This window comes from Sphaerodactylus townsendi, linkage group LG05, assembly GCF_021028975.2.
Source record: "Sphaerodactylus townsendi isolate TG3544 linkage group LG05, MPM_Stown_v2.3, whole genome shotgun sequence".
NCBI lineage: Eukaryota > Metazoa > Chordata > Lepidosauria > Squamata > Sphaerodactylidae > Sphaerodactylus > Sphaerodactylus townsendi.
This window is the reverse complement of record NC_059429.1, coordinates 54,564,078-54,589,400: the sequence shown is the minus strand read 5'-3', so window position 1 is coordinate 54,589,400 and position 25,323 is coordinate 54,564,078. Positions and strand designations below refer to the sequence as shown.

The following is a 25,323-nucleotide window of genomic DNA, read 5'->3' as shown; positions in this document are numbered from 1 at the left end:
AGATGTGATTTCAAGTATGTATAGGTGCTGTTTGAAATAGCAGGGCAGGCACCTCTCAGCTGGCAGCCTCAGATAGTAACACTCTTAGTTTGCTAAACACCCAGCTGTTTCCAGTCTGGGAACCATGGCCATTGGCTTGGTACTAATGAGAGCAAGCTGTGAACAATCCTTGCATCATTCGTGGTTCTGTCTCTGAGATGGCACACAGCAGATGCACTTTGGAAAAGCATCATCTCTTTTTATGCACCAGCATCCCTACCCTACTGCTACCCAATACAAGCCTGTAGCTGTACAAGAATAGGAGTCAGGGGAGACCATTTCATAGCACACACTCTTTATGGTAAGCCTTAAAAATGCTGCATGGCAGTCTTTAATGAACTACAAGAAGCCAGTAACCATTGAAAGGCAGTGGGCTCAAGAGCACCAAGAAGCTTGTTTAGCAGCAGGGAGACTAGCTTGCAACAGCTCAGCTTTAAGAGCTGCTGCCTGTACTTTCAACATGCCAGACTCCAAATGAGGCAGCTGTTCCAAGCAGGTATAAATAAAAGATGTGGTGTTCCTATGGGAACCTTTGGCATATTGGATTACTTATTCCCTTGCTAGAATTTCTTTTCAGTTAAGTTTGTCTGTGAATACCCTATACTGTGGGGTGTGCTTTTATAACTCTGAATGTGGAATTTTTTATTTCCAACTTTATATCTGTGGCCATGATTTTCTGTCTACAAAAGTACCCTTTGATTAGACGCCAACTGACCACCCTGTTATGATGCCTCCTAAGCACCCTTGAATTCAGAAGGGCAGCATCTTCATTGAGGGAAAAGAAGGGATTGTGGCTGAACAACAGAATACATGCGTTACCTGTAGAAAGTTCCAGGTTCAATCCTTGGACTTCCAGTTAGAGTAGATAATGATAAGAAGGGGTGTGACGGTAGTAGTGCATGCTGGGGTGGCCTTCCTGAGCTAGGGCAGCAGCCGGAAGGCCTGGGCGGTCTCCACCTGGGCTGCAGCTGCTGGAGGCCCCTGCAGGGGCCAGCCAGCCACCAATCAGGCTGCAGGCCTCTGGGCTGGCAGTATGGTCTTTTAGGGAGACCTGCTTGCTTTGGGCCAGCAGCGTGATCTTTGGGGGAGGCCTGCTCGCACCCAGCTGATCCGGGGCTCTAAAAGCCCCCTCGCTCCCCCTCCCATGGGAGATGGGGCAATGGGACTTTTAGCGCCTTGGAGCAGCCTGGTGGCAAGGTGCCCAGCTGCTCTGGGGCTCTGAAAGGCCCTTCGCCCCCTTCCTTGGGGTAGTGGGATTCATTCAGCTGGTTCGCCAAACTATACAAAAAATTAGCTACCAGTTCTGCAAACCTCCTAAATCCCATCTCTGGGTCTGACTCCATATAAGGTAATTTCATATATCTGTATGATCTAGATCACAGGTGTCAAACTCGCGGCCCTCCAGATGTTCATGAACTACAATTCCCATCAGCCTTTGCCAGTGTAGCCAATGCTCATGTTGGGAGGGACTGATGGGAATTATAGTTCATCTGGAGGGCCGCGAGTTTGACACCCCTAATCTAGATGGACAAGCAGTCTAACTTAGTATTAGGCTTTTGTTTTGCCTGTTCTCCAAAAGAGATAAGGGCCATTTGCATGGGCTTCTCCCTCTACGCATCTGTGGTGTCATGGTTAAGAGTAGATGGGTTCTAATCTGGAGAACTGGGTTTGATTCCCCATTCCTCCACCTGAGTGGCAGAGGCTTATCTGGTGAACCAAATGTGTTCCTGCACTCCTACATTCCTGCTAGGTGAATTTGGGTCAGTCACAGTTCTTCAGAACTTTCTCCACCCCACCTACCTCACAAGGTGTCTGTTGTGAGGAGAGGAAGGGAAAGGAGGTTGTAAGCCACCTTGAGTCTCTTTGCAGGAGAGAAAGGTGGGATATAAATTCAAACTCTTCTTCTTTTATCCTCACAATAATGTCATAAGATAGGCTAGAGTCTGACCAACTCAAGATGACGCAGTAGTTTCATAGCAAAGGTTTAATAAAAGATAACATGCAAAAGTATAACAATACAAAAGCAGTGCAAAACAAGGAACAAAATAATAAAGCTTAATAGCTGACCTAGGATACTTATTCAGGCTTTAGTTCTCTGACCCAGACATAACCCAGACATATGGACGATACAAAGTCCGGATAGAACTCCAAAGTCCAAAATCCCAGAAGTAGATATTCTACACAAGGCCTACCTACAATCAAAAGGATGGCTAGAAGCACCAAACTAGAATGAATAGTTTCACTCTATGACTCACTAACATGTTAATTTTGTTGTACGTGAGTGCAACTTGCTTTTAGAAATAATTAGTCCAGGATTTTCTCTACCTGCTTGAACTCAGTGTGGATCATTCTCTGTAGAAAAGAGAAAGGAGAAAGCAGCCTGAACCAAAGAGGTTCCTCAGTGATGAATTTCAGTTCTGGCTGATCTAACTGGTCATTACTCAGGAATCATCTTCATTAACTTTCTAGTGCTGAAGCTTATGTTGTTCATTGATTGGCTTGTTAAAGCAGGCTTGGTGTATTTGCTGTGACAATTCCGGCATGGATTTAAAATAATTCCTTGAAATTCTGCCTCCCTTCTCAAAAACCAGTTTGTAGTGTGTTGTTTCTGGGCTAGAGATATAATTTTTTAAAATTATTATTAATTTAATGAATTAAAGTAAGCCCAGCATATTTTTGATGGCAGAGTGATCATTAGTAAAAATCTTCATGTCATGTTCTTAAGACCACTCCATACACTTTTTGGAAGCATTTCATGGCAGTCTGATGTGACCAATGTGAGGCAGCCCTTAGAATAGACTCCTAACGCTGAAAAGCAGGCCAGGCTCATTCCTCTAAAATATAAAGCAGTTTTTACAGGTCATTCCTAAACTGTTACACCCTTTCTAGCCCATTTAAGTCAATGAGCTGAGACCGATTAGGATGGCATCATAAAGTACTGCATTGAAAATATCAGCAAGACCCCATCTGAGTCCTCTCATTCTTGTACCAGTGTTACTTTGCAGTCCAGAGATATTTTGTGCAAGTGAACCCAAAAGGGGTCTTGAGCAGGCATTTGGAAAGACAGCAAGAGCCAATTTTTCCCTCAAGGTAAAGCATTTTTTTTAATTTGTAATTCCTGCTTATTTAAATGAAACTTATTTTCCCAGAACTGTTTTTAGGATTACAACTGGAGTCCCAGATTCAACAATGGGAAGCCATGGTATGCTTTTGATTGTAAGATGCACAAAACTCATTCACAGACCAAAGTATCAAGTCATAATACCCCAATATAACTGAACCTTGGTGTCAGGATGACAATAAAAATGTGACCTGGCATTTCCGAAGAAAATGTTGTTCCTTCTTATGTGCGTACATAAAGTTGCCATTATTTTACCTTACTAGGTCTTAGTTTTGCATTTGTAGGATCAAAATAATACTGAGCTTTCCTAATAAGCATTTTGAGGCCACAGTCCATCAGACAGTTAGCTGTTAGCAGTGATATAGAGCCTTTGCTATTGTGGCTTGTAGCCATTGAGAGACTTATCCTCCATTAGCTTGTCCAGTCATTTATAAGATCTGTGTTACTGTTGTTGAACATGCAGGACTCAAGCACCAGAAGGAAAGGAGATGGGAATGAGTGGAAATTGGTAGGTGAAACTTTTTATGGTGTAGAACTAAATAACATCATCCGATAACTTCTACAAATCAAACTGATATTAAAGGGGCAGCAAAAGGGGTCAGTTTAAAAACTGATAGCCCAATTACCAACATCCAGAGTTCAAGGAAAGCCCATTCTTGCCTACAGTACCAGTCTAAGGGAAAAGATAGAAGATAAATTTAGATCCTGTGTGAGGATGCTTTTGTAAACTTATTTCTTTGCAGTTGATATCTTGATCTTGTAAAAAATTGCTGGAATACATCAGAAGCATAATTTGGAGCAGGGAATGTCTGTGTTCTGCTGTTTCAGTTTCACTGAACTATCACTTTTAGGCTACAATCCTAAACACGCTTACTAGGGATTAAGTCCCATTGAACTCAGTGGGCTTTATTTCTCAGTATACTTGTCTAGGATTGCACCTTTAATGTCCAGACATTCAGTGACTTCCAGCTTGAACTTGCTCCATTGTTCCTGATTCATTGCTTGAATGTTGTGTGTCTGATTTGTGTCTACTGGAAATTCAACAGCTAGGACTGGGTGCCTATTTGGACTTGTAGATACTACTGTTAAAATTGCCTTTCATACTTTTCCTGGGTGAAGAATTGATCATTGCCTGTTAAGCATTCTAAATTTCTATGCCTGCTGCAAAGGAACAGCCTGCCCTGTAGACCATGGAGTGTTTGATTGTACCATGTTGAGAGGTTGCCATGAACATGCAGAGATGGTAGCCAGGGTGCAACCAAAGTATGCTATACCCCACTTAAAATTTGGTTGAAAATTAGTCTTTTGGATACATGATATTACAGATTTTATTGAAATACTGTATTGTTGTTGTGCTGATGGTTCTCTTGTATGCTGCCCTGAGCCCTTGTGGGAGGATGGGTTATAAATTTAATAAATGAAATGAATAGGAATAGAAATATTTCAGGTTTTTAAAAAAATCCTTAGTAACTGGCATCACTCCAAAAGTGATAGTATTTCAGACTTTACTCAGATGATCCAACCATCTCTGGCCATCAAAAATTCCCCTGGTTCAGGGTAGATTTCTTTCACGATTTCCATAATCCATAAGGTACTGTCATAGGGACATTATGATTAATGTTTAAAAGGATCATGATATGACTTAAGGGAATTTTTATTTAAGGGGAAAGTTATAAACTGGTAAAGCTGAGGCTAAAAATAACTGTAAGTGGTAAAGAATAACAGTATTCAGTTTGTATACTTCTGACACCCACAATTTGTAGACACTAAAATGCACATAGATAATTGAGTTTGGCAGTAGAATTATAAAATTCTCAGGAAATTACTGATTTGATGTTCATTCCTTTGAAACCTAGACATATGTCAGACCCATCTACAGAAGATGGCTGGCTAATATAATTATGACTGTATATGCCCATATGCCTAATTGTCAATCTTTGATCGTACCAGATGATATACTCATGTATAAAATCGAATCTCACATATAAAGCCCATGAGGGCACCTGAATTTTACCAGCAAAACTGGGAAAACCTTTATTGGACCTCGCCAAGATAAGCTCGAGGGTGGGAAATGCAGCATCAATTGAGGCATCAGTAGGTTAAATGTTTTTGAATATTTATTTCAAAGAAAAATAGTAAACTGGCTCTGTAAGTGGAAAAGAGGGTCAACAAGAACAATATGGTATCAAATCAATAACCTTCTTAAAAGTACAAAAACCTTTATAGCTCAACCTTGAAAGCAACCTTAAGCTTTAAAACAACAAGAGGAGTTGCAAAATCCTTCAAAACTGGATTCCTCATCATCATTCAGTATGTCCAAAATGTAAACCTAACTTCTAGATTTTAAGAGGAATATTATCAGAAATGAAAAAAATCTTACTATTATCTTCCATTGTAAAACAATGGGGATGGGGCATCCCCTTTGGGGGTCAATAACTCCCTGGGATCCCCCTCGACCCAAACTTCACCTCAAACCTGGCTGGTATCGATATAGAGATCTCTCCTGATGAGACTCAGCCAGGTTTGGTGAAGTTTGGTCTGTCAGAGGGTCCAAAGTTATGAACCCTCAAAAGGGTAGCCCCATCTACTATTAGCTCCCATTGGAAACAATGGGGAATGGGGCACCTTCTTTGGGGGTCCATGACTTTGGACCCCCTGAACCAAAACCTTTACCTAAACTTTGGGTTGATATCATCAGGAGAGTCTTCTGAGGGTACCCTGAAATTTTGGTGCCTCTAGCATAAAAACTGCGCCCCCTGCTGGCCGGCAAAGTAAAAACACAAAAAAAATTTAATGACCCGCATATAAGTCGAGGGGAGCTTTTTCAGCATTAAAAATGTGCTGAAAAATTCGACTTATACATGAGTATATATGGTAGATATTTACTACAGCAATGAACAGACATGATGAATCTGTCTACAAACCTCAGAAAATCCCCCGGGTTTGCAGAAAAATCTTAAATAAATAAAAATTCCTCAAAGGATTAACCCACCCACCCACCGAAAAAAATAGATGCAGTGCATGTAACAAATGCCGTGCAGTAGTATGACCAGGTGAAGCATTGGCTTCTGTCAATAAAAGGCAGGTGGGAGAGTAACAGGTTTTTCCAGGATTGTGGCCCATTCCTCACAATTCAAATAAAAGTCTTGCAAAATTTAAAAAAGAACTGTTTTGGCTTTTTTTGTCTGCATAGCACAGGAAAAAAGTATTTCAGGGGAAAACACTTATTTTGTCCACCCCCACCCCCACCAACTTTCAGTATCTGCAGTTCTCATGTGTTTTCATGGCTTCCAAGATATCTCATTGGAAACCAAAAAGGGGGAAATGACACATGCACGGAATTGGCAATCAAAACTAACTTTAGTCATGTACTTTACACACTGAAATGTTGGGTGGATGAGCTGTAAGCAGACAAAACATCCATGGGAGCATTCTGCAAATGGCGGATCACATGGAGAATCCTGAAGTGGCAGAAAATGGCCGGGGCAAGCTGATCAGAAACCAAAAGTGAGAGCTGTAACAAGTCAAGCAGGAAAAATAAAATGTTTCCTGTTCTCTGCACAGCAAACAGGAAACATTTTCAAAGCAACTTCTGGGGGGAAAAGTTACTAGTTTAGCATTTTTGAAATAAATCTATTTTGGGCAAAAATAAAATTTCTTCCAAATTGTTGCTGGGCGGGAGGGGGGGGGGGCTGTGCAGAATTCCACCCTCAAACACTTTTTTAAAATGTCCTGAAAATGTTTTATTTGTGTTGTGCAGAATGGCCTGTATTTGCCTAGGAGAGAGAATTCCCTGCAGCCAGGCCTTGCTACTATGTGATCTGCCTGACTTACCCAGGCCCTGCAATTTACTACTGTTGAATAGCAGACACTCATTGATTCCAGTGGAATGCAGTGATTAGAGTTTCAGACTAGGGTCTGGGAGACTCAGGTGAAACCTCACTGAGTGACTTTGGGCCAGTCACACACACTCAAGCTAATCTACCTCACAGGGTTGTTTGGGGGATAACATGGAGGAGAGGGGAATCATGAAAGCTGCTTTGGGTCCACAGTGTAGAGAAAGGCATGATATATATGAGGTAATAAATATCACTGAAGGAAGATGGACGGAATAGATAAAAGGTTGGTTGAGAAGATGAGAAGGAAGCAGGGGAAGGTGAGGATATGTGGGCTGCCAAGCAGAGGGAGAGGAAATAGTGTGGACAGGGGACACAGGAATTTCCCACAAGTCCTTACAAATACCCTGATTCTGCCAGTTTTGTGCAACAGAGCTAGAATTTTCCTAGAAAGAGGCTGCCAGGAGCAGGGAAGGAGGGAAAGCTGAAGACAGCTGACCAGATAAAAAGAGGTGAATGGTGGGTCAGTGGGAAGGACAGAAAGAAAATGAGAGAAGCTATGGGGCCTTCCAGGGAAGGGTAAGATGAAATAGTGGAGAGGGGAAAATGAGATTCCCCATATATATATTTATGGGTCTCCCACTCTGTGTGTGTGTGTCTGTGTGTGCACGTGTGTGCGTGCGCATATAAAGCCATTTTGACTAGTATCAGTGCTGCATTGACTGAATGTTGTATTTGACCTTGACCCTCATTAGATACTGTTGCCTGCGCACACTTCAGCTACTATACATTAGTTTTCATTTAGATAAATGTGACTCTGTATTAGTGACAAAGATGAAGTAGGACTTCTCTAAATAGCCTGGATGAATAAATGAATTTTATTAAGCAAATAAATGAACAAACTATTTCAACTCAGCAGAGATCCTGAAAACTATCAATATGAATTTCTTCTGCCTCTAGCCACAGTGTGGAAATGCATGGCATGCAGAACATGGATGAAGAACATCTTGAATGCCATATTGCATTGTATGGGTATTTTTGTTTCGGATTATAAATAGGATTTACATTAAAGCCTATTCTGTACAATTGTGGCAATTAAAATAATTGCTTGTTTCCAGAAGTCCACTTGCTTAAAACTGCTGAATATTTGTTGGCAACTATTATTAGCTAATTAATGGGCCTTTATGTGCAGAATTTATAAAGAGCTTTGCCAAGGAATAGGACAAAGATCCAAAGAACTGTGAAATTAATTGTCACCAATGTTATAATGGATAAATGGGGGGAGGGGTATTTTGTTTTTCTAAGACAAAAATCTCACTCAGATTGAATTTGCCTAAAAATAGTTCTTTTGAGTTCAACATTAATAAAGTATCAGAATAAATAGGAGGAAAGCCTGATCTTCTCAGATCTTGGAAGCTAAGCAGGGTCAGTAGTTGGATAGGAGACTACCAAGGAAGACTCAGCACAGGAAGGCAACGACAAACCACCTCTGCTCTTCACTTGCATGAAAGCCCCTAGCTGGGGCTGCTATAGGTCAGTTGCAACTTGGCAACACTTATGTATGTACATAAACAGTTACTATTCCTGATCTTAGTTTTCTGCTTTCAGTGTTAGTTTCACTTAACACTTTATGACAATATCCTACAAGAAACGATATATAACTAGATGGACAAGTAGTCATTACACAAGTGAGACAGGGTTACTTTTCAAAGCTGGATTGTTTATGGGTCGGTATTTTTTAAAAAATTAAAGGGGAAATGTTGCTTTATTTGTGCAATAAAATCATTTCCAAACAATCCAGAGATGTTTTAAACAAGAAAAATTGGTGACATTAGAATCTGCCAGGATACAAAGGGAAAGAAAAATATCATCAGTGCAATACCATAAGGCTCTCCAGCAGTAAATATATTTATGTGGCATTATCTCCATTTGTATTAAGGGAATTTACTTCTTGGAGGGCATGGTTAAGAAGACAGCTTCAGTTCACCTATGGGGCGGGGGTGGGGAGCCAATTAAAGTACAAAATTCTTACCTGCCATCAGTTAGAAATTTCCTGGATCAAATTTCTGGAAATAATCTTGGATTCGTCTTTTCAGCCACAACTTCATGAAAATTACTTCCCATTTGGTTCTTTGAAAGCACTTCAAATAGTTGTATGCTTTACCATGAAGTAGAAGAAACATACTTTTGTGAAACTCCTAAATATTAACAAGTAGTTAGGGCAGTTTCTGTTCACTGGGCATACGCAGCGTCTACCGGTCATCTGAGAAGATCTGATAGAGGCATACTTAACCTGATCGTTTCTGAGAAGAAAGGAATATATTTACAGCAAGCAACACTGGGATTCACTTCATAAGGGTGACATTCGCTTTCTCAACAAAATTAGTGTGCATGAACCTCATAGCACAAGTGTACTTAAAATGTTTCCAATATTCTGAGTTTGCTATTTAAAATTGCTACCAAAATAAAAAAAAACTATAGCAAGAATGGTGGGGGAAAGGTAAAGATTTACATGACATTATTTTGGAAATGTTCTTTGTGGGGGGAGGGTGCACTGTGTTCCTTTGCTTCCAGTGCAATGATTCACTGTAAAATTATACTGTATACAGATCACTGTATTTCTTTTAAAATATATTGTGTGTGTAAAAATAATAGAATGGTGTTTCCCCCCCTCAAATTCTATGTAATCCCATCAATTTTATAGTGCTGCTGGGCAACATCCTTCTCAAGGCCTCTCATTAGAAGAAATGAGGAGGAATTTTCAGTATCCACCTATTGACCGAAATGGTAAGTACTCAGGTTAACCAAAGATCAGTTCTATTAATGGGCTGATCCCTTTTATTTACAATGAAACAAATGCTAATAAGAGCATACTGAAAATTGTAAAAACAACTTTATAATAAAGTCTGGGGATTTTGCTGCTACTGCTAACTATAGAAGTAAGAAAAAGTAACGGCACTCAAAATTCAGGAATCCAACCACACCAAGCTTCTTCAAGAATGTTTCAACAATTCCCAGGTAAATCTGAAAGCAGTTTGACACATTGCATTAATTAGGTTTACAGATAGGCTATTTTAAATGTCCCTCTAAAAATGTAATGAGACTATGGCCCTTTCTGCACAAATCTCCTAAAACGTTTGTAAAATGTTTTCCATCCTCTCTTTTGTTCACACTCACCCCCTTGAAATGATTCTTGGCCATCATTATGCGATTTTCTCCCCCCTTTTTTTGTTCTGTGTTCAATTAATGCTTCAGTGTTCAAAGCCTTGTGTTGCATGCTCTATTCCTTAATCACCCCAAACGAAGTGATCACGGTGATCATGAGAGCAGGAGATTTTGGGGTACAGCTTAAAGTAATACCTGCAGTTCTGTTGAAACTTCCACTGGGCCTATTGTCATTTACCTGATTAAACTTCTATTGAACTTCATGTGGGCCAGGTCTTGCCTGGCAGACCATCTACCCATTCTTCTGGGGTACAATTTACCTTTAATGTGGGAGCTCACCAGAAACAGACATTAGGGATGTATGTTTGGATATTTCCAATTGGGATATCAATTTGGGGAAAAAACCTAATTGGTGTTTTTTTAAAATATATTCAAGTATCCAGGTGGTATTTGGGATCATGAATATCCAGGAACAACTTGGAACAGAACTGTAAGGCTGCCAGGACTGCTTTTCTTCAATTTTATACTGTGTTCAAGTCAGTGTCTTCTGGCCAGGTTTTTGTATATTGGCTTGGGAGGCTGTTTTGGCGGGAGTTCATTGGTTTGACATTGGTTGTGTTAGTCTTGCAAAAATATCCCTTGCTTAAGTTGGTTTGCCTTGTGTTCACTAGTTTGACATTCATTTTGTTAGGTTTGCAACACTGGCTTTTGTTCTGTTGGTATTGTCTGGTTTGACATTGGTTTTGTTGGGCTGGCAAGCATCAGTTTAGCTGGAATTCTCTGATTTGACATTGGTTATGGCTAGTTTGCCACTTAGATCTGCAGTTTGACTGAGATTCTCTGGTTTGACTTTTTCATCAGGAGACTTTTAGCTAGTGGTTGCTTGTTCTTGTATGATTGTCTGTTGTCTTCTTTGCCCTGGAGAAAGCATGGAAATCTTCTGCCATTGGAAACAATGAAAACAAGTTGGATGCCTTAGGGCACCTTATTGATCTAATCAACTTGAAATGATCTAATCTACTTGAAAATGGAGAGGGTGTCATTAGTAGACAGGAAACATTATGTTCCCTGCAATTTTGGTGTCATTTGCTTAAAAACAGTCACTCCACGCCCCTCCCCCTTTCTCCATATGGAATAATAGACTCAAATTTTGGAATTCTGGAATTTTGGAATTCTGAGAAAACTCAAATCCAAATATTAGATTGGTATGGGAGACCCCAATAACCTCAGATACCATTATTTATGTGCTTCCTGAAATTCAAATTCAAAAATTAGTGAATTTTATTCAAGTGCACATCACTGTCAAGCATAGCTTGTCATTAATTAGATTCCACCTGGCCATCTCACCTTGAGATACCTGCTTACAGAATTCCTCAGAGTTTCTAGCCAGGGTCTGGGCATACAACACATTCCTGAAATAATTGATGAGGTGTCAGCCTTGCTCAGGTTGGACAGACTAAACCACCCCTATAAAGAACATGTACCCAGTCAATCAATTAGGTCACCTTCCTCCCTTTTATTCCTCTTTTTTATCCCTCTTTGAGGTATGGATGGTCTGGTTTCAGGAGAGAATAGAAAATCAACTTGATGGTAATCAAGGAAACATTTCTTGACCTTATGAACAAGGTGGATGTTTGTGGGGTCATCATCATCCTTGAAAGTGGGGGATAGAGGAGGAGTCCCTGAAACCTGCCCAGGTAGTCCCAGTGCCTGGACTAACCAATTATGAGTGACTGGCTGGCTGGCTGGCAAGTCAGACATGTGGGTAGCCACAAGCCAGAGAACCCCAAAAAGTGCACTCTGGCTTCTTGTCAAAGGAGGACTCACATGAGGCTTTGTACTGTCTGAATTCATATTGCTGCAGGATGCACTCTTTGCCTTTGTGCACTTTCTGTAACCCTTCTTTCTGGCAGGGTCCTGCCTATTGAAGGAGTGCCTCCCATGGCTGCTAGAGCTGCTGGACTTTGTGCATAAAGACCATTCCTGCCTTCACTTTTGGGCCAGTGCTCCACCTCTGCCCTAACTCTTTCTGGACTGAACACCTTCATGGGTAGTGACTGGTTCAGCTGCTGGGCTTGGGGGCTGCTGGAGGGATCCCAGATGTTTCAATCTAATAAGTCACTCTAGGGCCCCAAAAAAGGCCTTGCAGGATAGTGTCAGTCTCTGAGCCAGTCCCAACTGGTTGCCTCAGCACTTAATGTTCCAGGTGCTAGTGAGGCCTACAATCTCCTGGCATGCCTGCTGTTGCTTCTTGTGTGGAGAGGTGAGTCTCCTTGAACCTGTACCAGTCTGATTCTCTTCTTGGGAGGCATCTTGAATGGGCAAATATTATTGCAGGAGTTTCTTCCCAAGTTGACCAGTTCATCAGTACCAGCCCTCCACATCCTCTTTTCTCTCAAATATTGTTGATGTTTTTGAAGGTAATCTCCTGCAGTTCCAGAGGCTTGCCCAGCTGGATGGACCCTAGAGGCAATCCAATGCTGAAGTGGTCCTGCCATGGCTAAGTACTCTGAAATGGGTAGGGATGAGTGAAGTTCAGCTCTGTGTGCAGAATAACCAGGGACAGAAAAGAATAAAGGGAGGAGATTGTCTGCCTACTGATGCAGACTCTTATTGTCCCATAAAGCGGTGAGGGCCTCAGTCTATCAAATCGGGATTGCACCTGTTTTCCAGCGAATCAGTACTAAATCCCCCCAAACCTCCTCAGTCTGTTTGAAAAGGAGGTAGGATGGGGAAGCAATTTGGTTGTTGGAGGGAGTAATTTCAGCTGAGTTTGGACAAAAGATTGGAGACTTGGGGCTGGCAACCTGAGAAGAACAGGGCAACAGGAGGTGGGGGTGAATGGTCAACAGCACTGCTCAAAGCCTGGCTGCCTCTGGCCCCTAAACTTCCTGATGTGGCTGCCCTGCCTGGCCACAGATGAAGATGGGAGGCAAAGAAGCAGGAAGGCCTGGAGGAAGTGGCCTCTGACATCAGCACTTCTTGGCTCAATTCTTAGAAGGTTCTCTGTTCTGTGCTGCCTCTCAACACCACTTCTCCTAACATTCCATCCCACTCTGCTTCCAACCACCATTTTCCTCAAGTCTGATGCTGCTGTGGAGGCTCCTGTTGAACATCTCAGGGCTGGCTGAGCCCAGGGGTGCAACATGACCCTTTTTAACAGGAGTGACTGGACCAGATGCAGGACTCATTCCCATAGGTCTGCCCAACCAGGCCCTATGCTCAACAACACCAGGCAATGTGTGATTGGCCAGGCTTGTATCATTGCAGTGTGGCTCAAGGAATGTAATCTGGTCATGGTGCCAGGCTGCTCTTCTCCCTGCCCCCATCCCACAAACAGGGCTACAGATAAATTTAGGGATGTTTGCTTTTAAGCACATCAATGTCAATAGATTGGAAGGACAGTTTTTCCATTATTTGCACAGGAGTGTACACCAAGTACAAGCAACAGTATCCTAAATGAAAATGGCACATTTCGGCATGGAATGTCGAATGTGCTTAAGTTTGGTGCTTAAGTTTGAGACTGATCAATGTGCAGCACATTCCAAGGGTGGCAGATTGCGAGGGGGTGGGGGTGGTCACAGGTCAATTATTATGTCAAGTTGTTCGAAATATGTCCTTTCTCTACTTTTTAGATATCTTTTATCCTCCTAACTTTTTAACATTTTGTAGTAATATCTCCATATTATTGAGTTGGCATTGAGAAAGTCTCAGTGACTAGGTTAGGCTGGCAAATGTTACAGCAGAATAATAGCAATAGCAATCATTTTGGCCAGTGACCCAGATGATAAAGGAATAATAGCAGCTCTAAATAGTCAATGTGGTACTTGTAATAGCAGCCATTGTCATGATAATTGTCCAGGATTATGGATGTAATTATTTCTGGCAGGCTGCTTATTGTTGACTGTTGGATTTCCTATTCAAGGTCAAAATAGGTATTTTTTAAAATAAAGAAATCAACTATAAGTTTGACCATGTATTACATTATCCTGGTTCCAGATTTGTCAGGCATTGGTACAAAGGCTGTTGTGACTACCCTGTGTGTGAATGGCAGTACATCTGTCTTTCATATCTGACTGCTAACATTTTCCTTCAGAGAATGGTTATTAAACTTGGAGGGGGGTGTTGGAGGCAAGGAAGAGATTTCTCTGCAGCATTTCATCTGAAACACATCTGTGGATTGCTTATTTAACCGGATATACCATTCATATTGTCTTTTGTAAAATCATATTTTGTTATAAAGTGCGAGCAGAGACAGGAGGGTGTTGCTGGGCTGGGAGGCATTTGTGACGAGCACACCTGAGCTTATTTTCACCTGCCACAGGTTATGTGTCGGATCCCATGAGTACAATGAGATTTCATTCCTGCAGCAACAGTGGCAGCTTTGAAGACAGCGGCTGACAGCAGGAACAGTCTACCTGAAGAGAGATTCTCCTTGAACTGGCAGCCACAATTCTTTCTGTGTCACTGCAACCCCAGTCATTGTATGTCACTTCAAAAAGTCCTACTGGAGGCTTGCTTATTTCTGATCACTAACGCTTCTGCCATAAATTATTCTTCAACTGATTCTATCTATACTCATGACATAAAGAAGGTGAAGAAAAAATAAATTAACTGAAGTTGCATAGTTTTGAACGTTGTTGTTTGCCTTGGGAAGGGACCACATGGAGACCAAGGAATGCAGTTAGGGACTTTGGAATATATTTCCTCCATTAGGCTTGAAGGGTAGGGTAGTTTTTACATGTTGGGTGTTCCAATTTGGGAGCTTCCCATAATATAATAATTATCCTTTGTGCCAACCCACTTCGCTTATGCTGGAATACAAAGCTCTGTAAAGCTGAGCTCTTCCACTTAACAGCTGCCTAACAGAGGCCAGTCTTATCTCTCAAAGGGCATTCTGCCAAATTAACAAGGGGTCTTGTGACATTGATTGAGCTTTTGTGTGTCAGAGCCCACTTTGTGTGTCAGAGCGTTTCCCTCACTTTGTAGAAATATACACATGGGTGTAAGCAGAAGGGAGGGGGAAGTTATTAAAAAATGAGGTCCCAGAAGAAAGTGAGTTGTACTATCACACAAATTAAACAACAATGCAGTCAAAATAGTAAGAGTCCCAGTGGATCATCTAGTTATGCTGGCAAATGTGAGAAGTACAGCACACATGAACTTCTACTGAGGGACAAGGTGTTTATGTAGTGATCTAATTACTCCCAGTTTCTACTAAGTCCAAGCCTGATATCAAACCTGCAAATGAATTCTACCTCTGCAGTTTCATTCTGCATCTCCCTAAGAAATGATTTTGCTGACTTTTAAGTTTATTACCAAATCTCTGGGCAGGCTAAAATGCTCTGTTCACCAATTCATTTTAAACCTGTCCTCGTTGATAGGCTCACTAAAGTTTTACATATCCACCGTCAAGATTTATGTGCATTAGGATACAGGTTTCCCTCTGGTTCCCATTCTTGGTTATAACTGGATGAGCTTGGGGGTAAGGTTTAATCACAATACTGATGATACCCAATTGTCTTTGGGTGGACTCTTAACTTAGCCTCTTCACAAAGCTCCACAGATTCAGAGGACCCTATCACCCTGCACTGGCCTCCAGAGAAAGGAAGGCATATTCCCGCCCTCCCCCACCCCCCAGGACAACACAGGCAGTTTAGAGTCTCTTCTCTCTTTCACATGTCCTGGCTGAGGGAGCACAAAAGTTAATCTGTGGTCTTCCCTTAGATGTTGTCCCTCGCATTACATTATTTGCCTGAACAGTCTATTTGCAAGAGTAGTTAAATGTGATGGCATCTTATAAACTAAACATTTTGGAGCAGCAATGAAAGACATTTCCTCTTCGGACAAACAGTTTGGACAAACAGTTTGTTCGAGGCGTGGGGGGGGGGGATCTACAGTGGTTTGCTTTTAAAGCAGGGACATTAGTGGCTGCTATCATGGCCCATGACCATCACAGACCAGAGCATCTAAACTGACTTCTGAGGGAGCTGGAAAGATCCATTTGTGATCTGCGGGCAACCTTCTCACTATGCCTCTTGACCTGCATCCTCTCACCTGTACTCAGTTAGCATCAGCTACTGCTCACTGGGCAGCAATGAAGAGGGGGAATGGTTTCCCATGCTGGAGAATAGACCTAGAAAGGCTGTGTGGCCTATTCTTCACTGCCACCTCTAGTAGCATCTGGTGGTTTGTGTGTGTGAGAGAGAAACTGAGGCAGTTTATACACCTGTGGTCTCCTTTGCATTGCGTGTACATTTCCTTTGGGCTTGCTTTTCAGTTGCACACACATTTCCTTCTCTGTGGCAGTCACCCTGCCGTCAGAACTGGGAATCTCCACAGTCCCGAAAGCTCCAAAAGTGCAACTTTTGCAGGAAAAATAAAGGGGATTAGCTTTCTTTCAGTTTTTGTGCACCTTCTCACCTTTTCTTGATGCTACACCACAGCAGTTCCTCCCACTCTTTGGTCCACCATTTCAGAAGGATCAGAAGGGCTTTATTTTCTTTCTTTTTTTTTTTTGAATTTTCATGCTGAAGGGCTATCACTGGAAAAGACCCAGTGGAATTCACAAGAAATTCACATGGTCTGGCAAACTAATGCTAAATCAAAGATGGCAGGGGGGCAAAAGCAGCAGAAAACGTCCCCAAGTGAAACTTCCATTGAAACAACAGTGGGCGGGGGGGGGGGGGAAATGGTGGATCAGTTTGGCTAGAGACACTTGGCAGGAGGAGAATCCCTGTGCAAGCAAAAAACTGCAGGAAACCCCACTGCAAACCAAACAATTGTGAGGTAAGTAGTGCAAGCAGAAATAGCCAGAGAAAAGAGTAATATTGCCTTGGGTAATTGGGGAGAGGAGAAACCAGAGGGCAGCATACAGAGGGGGGAAATTTCAGGAGCCAATATGGTACAGTGGGTGTTGGGTCACACTAGGTTCTAGTAGACCCAGGCTCAAATCCCCACTCTGCCATGGAACCTTCTGGGTGGCATTCAGTCAGTCATATACCCTTAGCCTAATCTGAAAACCTGATGCTGGATTTCTTTTTCTTTTTTTTTAAAAAAGAAAGCTCAGTGCTTTGGTTAAGTGCAATAGAACTATCACGATAAAAACAACACAGAGAAACCTTTAATAGCTTATTTATAATGCTGCAAGCCATTTCAGTCAGAAGACCAAGGAAGTAAAGAGGGTGTTTCTGTGTGTGACACACACAGAGTCTGCTCATACCTCCCTTGGGTACTGTTGTGGCGTCGGCAAGAATCTGACTGACATCATTGAAATAGCCACAGTCTCCATTCTCATTGCAATATTGCTCTACAGTGCCAGCTAGTGCTCACTGAGCTGAAGTTCCCGCTATTCCTCTAATTTTTTTATTGTTCTGAGTCAAGGAGGCATTTATTCACATGCATACTGTGCAAACATAAATACAAACAAATTAAAACAGAAATAGAGGGATGGCAATTTTACAAACAAGAACTACTCAACAAAAATAAACTAAAAAAGGAAAGGTTTGTGCACTGTTATAATAAGCCCAATCCATACTGAGGTGGAACTTTTCCCGTCTTGGATTTCCATGCAAGAAAGACATTTTCTTACTAAATGTAGCCCTTTACAGACAGTTGGTTTTGGCAGTACAACTACATTTAACAGAAGTGAAAGCTACCCCTAATCTTCCCAAAATGCACAATTGTTATTTTAGGTAAAATGGTAATGTGAATATTTTCCATGCATGTATATACACACACATACACATTTAGGGAACACATCTGTGCAAATGGAAAATATGCTTATTGTCCCATTCATACAAAATGACCACTGTGAATACTGAGAGGACTAAATTATACACTTCTGTTATGTTGTTGGAACACCAACAATAGTGTAAAATTAAAGTGTAAAATGATTGGGTTTGATGCTCAAATTTACTCAGCTTACAATACCATATTTTGAGGCAAATTGGCAGTGGTCCCCAATAGTAGTCTTCTGCTTGTAATTTAAATAAAGAATATTGTAAGTGCACTTTATACAGCATCTCCATACATTTCTTTTATAGAGACCACTTTATTAAAATATCTCTATGGGAATCTTTTTGTCCTTTAAGTTTGAATTATTTAATGGAAAATATTAGGTGAGGTTTTTCCCCCCCAGCAAGTGAAAAAGAAAAAAAGAAAAAGGTTTACATCCTTTCTTCTCATCTTCTCCTCTTTTTGCCTGTTGAGCATCACTGAACACAATTAAGATATAGCCCACATACGTGGTAGAGAAAGCCAAAAGTGAACTTTGATCTTTCCTTTTCACAGTAATGAGCAAATTCTTTTTGGGAGGAAAAGAAGAAACCAAGGTTTCTTTTGACAGCTGGGAGTGAGGGCGGGGGAAGAAACACCTGAGATGTCAAGATGACATCCATAGAAATGTGGGGATTTGGGTGGGGTGGTAGTGATGATAGTTCCCGGAGAGATGCAAATAAACTTGATCTTGAAATTTCACACCAAGGGAGAGCACATTTGAATGGCAAAGACAGATTGCCCACACAGTCATTGTAGACACATTAATTATAACTACAACTATAGGAACAAAGATCAGATTAACAATGGTTCTGTTGGGAAGTCCAGGTGCTGTAGAGTGGGTACCCCTTTCCCTCCAAATGTGCCTAATTTAAAAAACCATGCTGTAGAAATACACCCACGTAGCATGAGCAAAATTACCTCGAGGATTTTCCAGATGTTATAAAATGTGACAGAGTATCCAGAGGAGAAATGACCAGTGGTCATCTCTATGCCAGATATCTTCTCCTAACCTATGTTGGGCAAGGTGATCCCACTGATGTTGAAAAGCAAACAAACAGAGCTATCTTTCTAGATTTCTCTTGCTTGCTTTCTTCTCCTTCCATCTTGCCCTTATACCTCTTGTTTCCAATGCAGACCATCCTTTCCCTACCAAATATCTCTCTGAACCTGCAGATTCTATAACAAAATACAAATCACATTTTTCTCTAGAATGCTTACTAAATTACAGGTATAAATTCAACAGATGGATAATTCCATCTCACCCTCACGCTAGCATCTCGAAGGAAAGGACTGAATAAATAGCAACAGCCAATTAGGTGTGCATGAAAATAGTACGTTTTTGTCTATTTTAATAATTATGAAGGATGGAGATTAAAAGTGGGGGAGGGGATTCACAGTTACAAATTCATCCTAAAGAACTTAAACACTTTAGAAGCAAGATTGGTTGGAGTGTGTTCAGCAACACTCTAATCACATTTTTACTTGATCATATGAACCTGCCATGTTTCTACTAGAACTGGATCTTTAAGTGCTACATAGTGGGAAGAAATAAAATGGGTGAATATTTTCATAACATGGAAATCCTGCATCAGGACCCATTTCTACTACTGAATTCCTGTTTTGTCGTTCAGCTGGTAAAGACAGGAATAGCTGCCAATTCTCTGTACAATGTATCTCTATTAACAACTCCATTCAAGTGTAAGAAATTAATGAGGACTAGAAATAGACCAAGGAAAACCACAGGAGGGAAGAACTATGTCTCTTTTAATTGCCCAGCCCTGTTTTTAGTATCCTTCATTCATGTGGGATTTGCATTCCAATGGCTCAACACAATTCTGATTCCTAGGTAGTTGGCATCACAGACTAGTAGTTTGATATGTAAAGCATTTGACAAACCCAACTAGTAGGATCTATGCAAGCAAACCCATCGTTTTACTTGTAATTAATATAATTGGCTATTAGAAGAAAACAGAGCTTCCATTAATTGGTCTCCACAGAAGAAATATCAAGTCTGTGAGGGAAAGCATACCTCTCAGAAGCATTCAAATATATATATACCATATTAAAACTTCCCTGGAATAGGGTTCCCAAGATGACAGCTGAAGATAGCTGTTTTTCCCAGATGTAACCAGAAATTCCTTTGAAATATATATAAAATATCTCACCGAGGGTTTTCTACTTCATCTAGGCCTTAATGGCTATAGCCCCATTGCTAATTATTGTTAATCTGATTAGCCATCTGATTTTCCATTTATGATCTACAATGTAGATTCTACATGGTGAGAAAAAGAAAACATAGGGTCGCTTTCCGCAAGACGGGCTTTCAGGGCGCTCCCCACGCCGGCAAGAATTCTTGCCGGTGGGCTTAGGCCGCATCGCAGACGTTAAAGCGCGGCGGGCGGCCTCAGGAGAGGCTTCGGGCGGATCGACAGGCTGCTCCGCGATGTGAGCCGCTTGCTCTGCCCTTTCATCTTCATTGGTTTTAACGGCCACATCAGCCGGCTTCCAGAGCCTCTCGGCCTTCGCTCATCGCTGCCCTCCGGACCTCCAGGGTCGGAGGACAGGAGGGAGGGGCTTCCGGAGGCCAGCAGGTATCGGACGACGGGACAAGGTGAGAGGGAAAGGGAAGGGAAACAGCTATGTTCTCCAAGCGGTGCTGTTCACACCGCTGCCGAAGACGCGCTTAAGAGTTCTCTTCAAAACAACCCTCCTTAAAGGGTTGTTTTTTAGGGCTGCCTGGACGCCTTCCTGTAGTGGGAGGGGAAGGGCAGCCAGGCTTCGGGGCCGCTGCTGCATTTCAGCAGCGCTTCGTGCAAACGTGGGCGGCCTGGGCTGCGCGCTTTACACCCCTTCCCCAGGTCAGCCGTTTTTGGCCCATGCGGAAACGGCCCTAGTAAATATGCCCAACAGGGCAGAACATCCCATAGTCACCAACACACTCTTTTGCATAGTCTGACACTTGGGCAGGTGCTTCACATCAAGGATGCCAAGTGGAGCAAGCAAGTCACAGTTTCCTACCTTGAACAACTTTACTGGACCCCTAGGGCTGAACCAAAACCACTTTCAGATTGGGATAGAGATTAAACACCTGTCTGCAGTTAACTGGAAATGTATCCATTACCTAAACCTCAGCACGATGCTGAAGAGCTTATCCATGAAATCCTTACTGCTAGAATGTGCCAACTTTATTTTGGCACTAACTTGCTGCCAGATCACTACTTACCTAGCTACCTGCAATTTTTGGTCCTTCACTTCCTTTAAGGAGTTCATAGCAGCAGTCATGATTCTCTCATGCTTGCAGGTTAGACTGAGACAGGGTGGCTATTCCAAGGTCACTCAGAGAGCTTCATAATAGGGTGGGAATTTTCACCCATCTCCCTCATCCTAATCTGGCATGTTACCCATGACATCACACAGATTTTTGGATAACAGAATGGGGAATAAAGTGTCTCTCTCCTCCCCCCCCCCCATAAGAAACTGGCCATATTACTTTCAGTTCTGTGATTTACTGTGTAAACACTAAGCTAAAATTACATTCATGGTGTCTTTATTATCATATATGAGACTACACTTAATCTATTATCCAATGTTGCCATAACAGATCACTGGAAACAATCCTCTGCCTTACTGCCATCCCTCTCTACTTTGTGCATTTATTTATATAACAGACTACTCATAGATAAACTTTAATCCATGGCAATCAATAAACAGCTTTATTCACCAATACATACATATGAAGATTCCTTTGAATATGGAAGGAGTGGGGGAGAAAGACTGACCACATATTATTCCATGGTAGGATCAGACACCCAAACATTCTTTGTGTTAAAAATGGAGAATGCTACAGCAGCCCCAAAGTATTCACATCTTAAAAGGAAAGTACTGCACAGACGGTAACAAGCAGTTGCTGCAGTGCATAATGGCAGAAAATAATTTGCCATTCTCTGACTCTCTTTTTTAAATTACAAGGTAAATATATAGAGATTACGCATTCTTAAATGAGGCAGCTATAAGGTTTAATCTACAGACCTCATCTCCTGAGGGGGGCTTCAAAGAATCTACAATAGAAACAGACATTCACGTATGTACAAATGAAGATGCAACAAATGAATGTCATGCAAGCTTCTTATCTCTTTACAGCACTACAGGGATTAACCCCCCCCCCTTCTACTGAACTTCTTTGGTCTGTAAAATGCCTGGTCTTCTTTCACCACTGGAGGGAATACTAGATTCTTAGAAAGAAACAGATAATTGAAAAATGGGAAGATGACTCTTGTGATACTCTACTAGAATCTCTTATAGTCTTAGTCCCTTTTGCAAACTCTTCTTTTTATTCCCTAAACCTTAGCACCCATAATTGTGAAGAGTAGAAGCTTTGGTCTTTAAATGAAAACAACTTATATTGGGGATCACAGGAACTTGCTACCTACTGTGTCATATGTGGGGCAATCAGGGGCTATTAGGGACATGACCTAAATTAACGTTTCTGTGTAAGATGACAAACCTCAACAAGCTTCTTCAAGGGTCCAAGAGTCACAGGCCATTTAAGCACTTGTGGTCTCCTTTGCATTCAGAGTACATTCTGGTTGAATTCTTGGTTACGCACACATTTCCCCTCTTTGGAACTCACTGTTCTCCCAGATCAGAGAATCCCTATGGTTTTCAAAAGCTCTGGAAGTGTGACTTTATTTCTTCCTTTACAGGAAAAGTGAAGGAGATCCATATGTATTAGGCTTTCCTCAAATTTTCTCACTCCTCCCCACCTTCCCTCAACCACACCACAGCAGTTACTTCACTCTTTGGCACCATTTCAGAACAATCAAAAGGACTTTTTAAAATGCTGAAGTGTATTGCTGCAGTGAGAGACCCAGGGAAATTGACATGAAATTGACCAGGTCTAGTGAAGTAAAGCTAGACCAAAGATGGACACCCCCCCCCCCGCCCTTCCAAAAAAAGGCAATTTCTCCAATTGAAATTGTAAGGAAGCAGTGGGGTGGACAAAATGGTGGATCAGCTCAGCTAGGGACACTTCCCAGGAGGAGAAACCCTGAGCAAACAAAAAACTGCAGGAAAACTCAACTGAGAAGCAAACAGTTACAGGGCAAGTAGTGCATGCAAAAATGGCAATAATCTTGAGCACCTCAGTCCAGAGAAATCATGCACACACCTGCCCTCCTATGCCTGTATAAACATCATTCTCATAGCTGAACATGCAGATATAAATGTATAAATGCCTACTTATGATGCATGACACCTGCATTTCAAGTACAGCAAGGAAAGGAGGTTTCCTTTCTGCTCATATATTTAGGCGCTCACATCTGGTTGGTGAAGAGAAAAATGCATGTATGGACACATGTAAAGTGGAAAATTATGGCATATATACCAAATCTGGAGCAAACTGATGGAAACAGAAAAACAAAAGTGACCTTATAATATTTCTCATTTCTATAAAGATCAATACTGAAGACTTACCTTTGAGTGCCTGGTAAGACAGTGGAAAAATAAGGATAGCAGTGTGATCTAATTCTTTCTTCCCCTCAGGTAAATATATGCCATTTTATTAATGAAACTAATTAATTGTATGCATACAATCTCAGAAGTAAGTACAATTGTGTTTAAGAGAGCTTACTCCCAAGAAAGCATAAGATCAAAGCCTATCACTAAAATTCTAAAGCAGAGTTGCACTTTTCCAAGCCCAATGTCTTAAAGGGACTTCAAAAGGTATAATTCTGCATAGAATTGCTATACTAGGGCTGTACATCCACTTCTCTTTGAGCTTAGGGATGATGGAACCAGTGCATGTAGTGAAAACAAAGGATTCCCAATTTATCTCACTGTCTCTTACATCCTGTGATTTCATTAACACAATGACATGCAACTTGTAAAAAAAGAAGGACCATGAAGCTGGAGCAAAAATTGTGCTATTTGCACAAAGATGGCAACATAAAGCCATTGGCAGGAATAACTTCCAGGCAAATGGAATCCTCTCTGCAAAGGTACACTCAAACGATACACTCAAAGATTCAGCTCACAAAGAAGCCATGGCATACCCAGTTCCTGCAGGCCACATGATAATACACATGTACATGTATGCCAGATGGAGCGAATTATGGGGAGACTGCAAGGTAATCACATGAGGGCAAAACAGCCACACTGTGTGGTATCTATCCTTTGACTCTATACTTGAAATAAATGTAGCTATTTATAATTGATGAAGGCTCAGTGCTTTTGCATGGAAAATCTTGGGTGCCCACTGGATATCTTTTGGGATATCTAGAGTATGTTCAGCACCAGTGGCGTTCCTGCCTAGGGACAGGGGGTACCCTATGTCCCCGGGCGCCCACCATTTGGTCACGTGGGGGGGGGCACCAACATTTCAGGGTCGTTTTGTGTGTTTTTAAATGTTTAAGTGTTTTTTCACGTTCCGGCCTGCAGGGGGCGCATTTTTAAGGCTAGCGGCACCAAAATTTCAGGGTACCATCCAGAGACTGTTCTGATGATACCACCCAGATTTGGTGATGTTGGGTTCAGGGGAAGCAAAGTTATGGACCCCCAAAGGGGGTGCCCCATCCCCATTGTTTTCAATGGGAGCTAACCTGAGATGGGGGCTACCCATTTGAGGGACCATAACTTTGGTCCCCCTGAACATAACTTCACCAAACTTGGTTGGCATCATAAGAATAGTTAACAGATGATACCCTGAAAAATTTGTGTCACTAGCTTTAAAAAATACACCCTTTCCAGGCACCCCAAGAAATGCGCCCAAGATTCTTTGTTTTGCAGTGACTTTGCTCCATTGTAGCCAATGGGGAATTTCTGAGTGTGTAGGCAGGCTGCACATTTTTGAAGATAGAGGCACCAGACTTTCAGGGTGGCCGCCCATTCGCTGGGCGGGGGGGGGGGGCGCCAAACTCAGGTTTTGTCCCCGGGCACCAGTTTGCCTAGGTACGCCCTTGTTCAGCACTTCAGTGCAGATCTTCCTGATCAGTCGCTCAAGGTATATTACAGTTGCCACATGAGTCCTCTGCCATTCATAAAGTGTCAAACACATAAATGCACATAACACTGATGAGAAGCCATGTACAAAAGTGGGATCCAAAGAACTATGACTTAGCTCTGCTTGCATAAAATAACTTTTGTGACTCCCCCTTCCCATAGCTATCCCTTTTGAACCCTGAAAAGGTACTCCTTAAAAGTAGAGAGAGGAACCTCCAGAATTGTAGTGATCTGTCATGGACAGGAGGAGCTGCAGCCAGAGTGAGCAAATCACTAAACCCTGTCTTGTGCAAACAGAAATGCCTTCTCCTTGTGCAAGGAGTCACTTTGGATCCAAGTTAGTTAGATGAAGCAATGGCATGACATCACAACACCACTCTTCTTTTT

General features: G+C 41.8%; 1 protein-coding gene across 1 annotated transcript in view; it reads left to right on the top strand.

Annotated features, from left to right (window-relative positions):
* Positions 1-14,749, top strand: part of TNNI3K (TNNI3 interacting kinase) — a 236,284-nt gene extending 221,535 nt beyond the window's left edge. Inside the window, exons 24-25 of the mRNA XM_048497322.1 lie at positions 9,701-9,783; positions 14,486-14,749. Of these exons, the coding sequence (XP_048353279.1) occupies positions 9,701-9,783; positions 14,486-14,562 (160 nt within the window). The 3' untranslated portion in view covers positions 14,563-14,749. The remainder of the gene's footprint in view (positions 1-9,700; positions 9,784-14,485) is intronic.
* Positions 14,750-25,323: the final 10,574 nt, after the last annotated feature.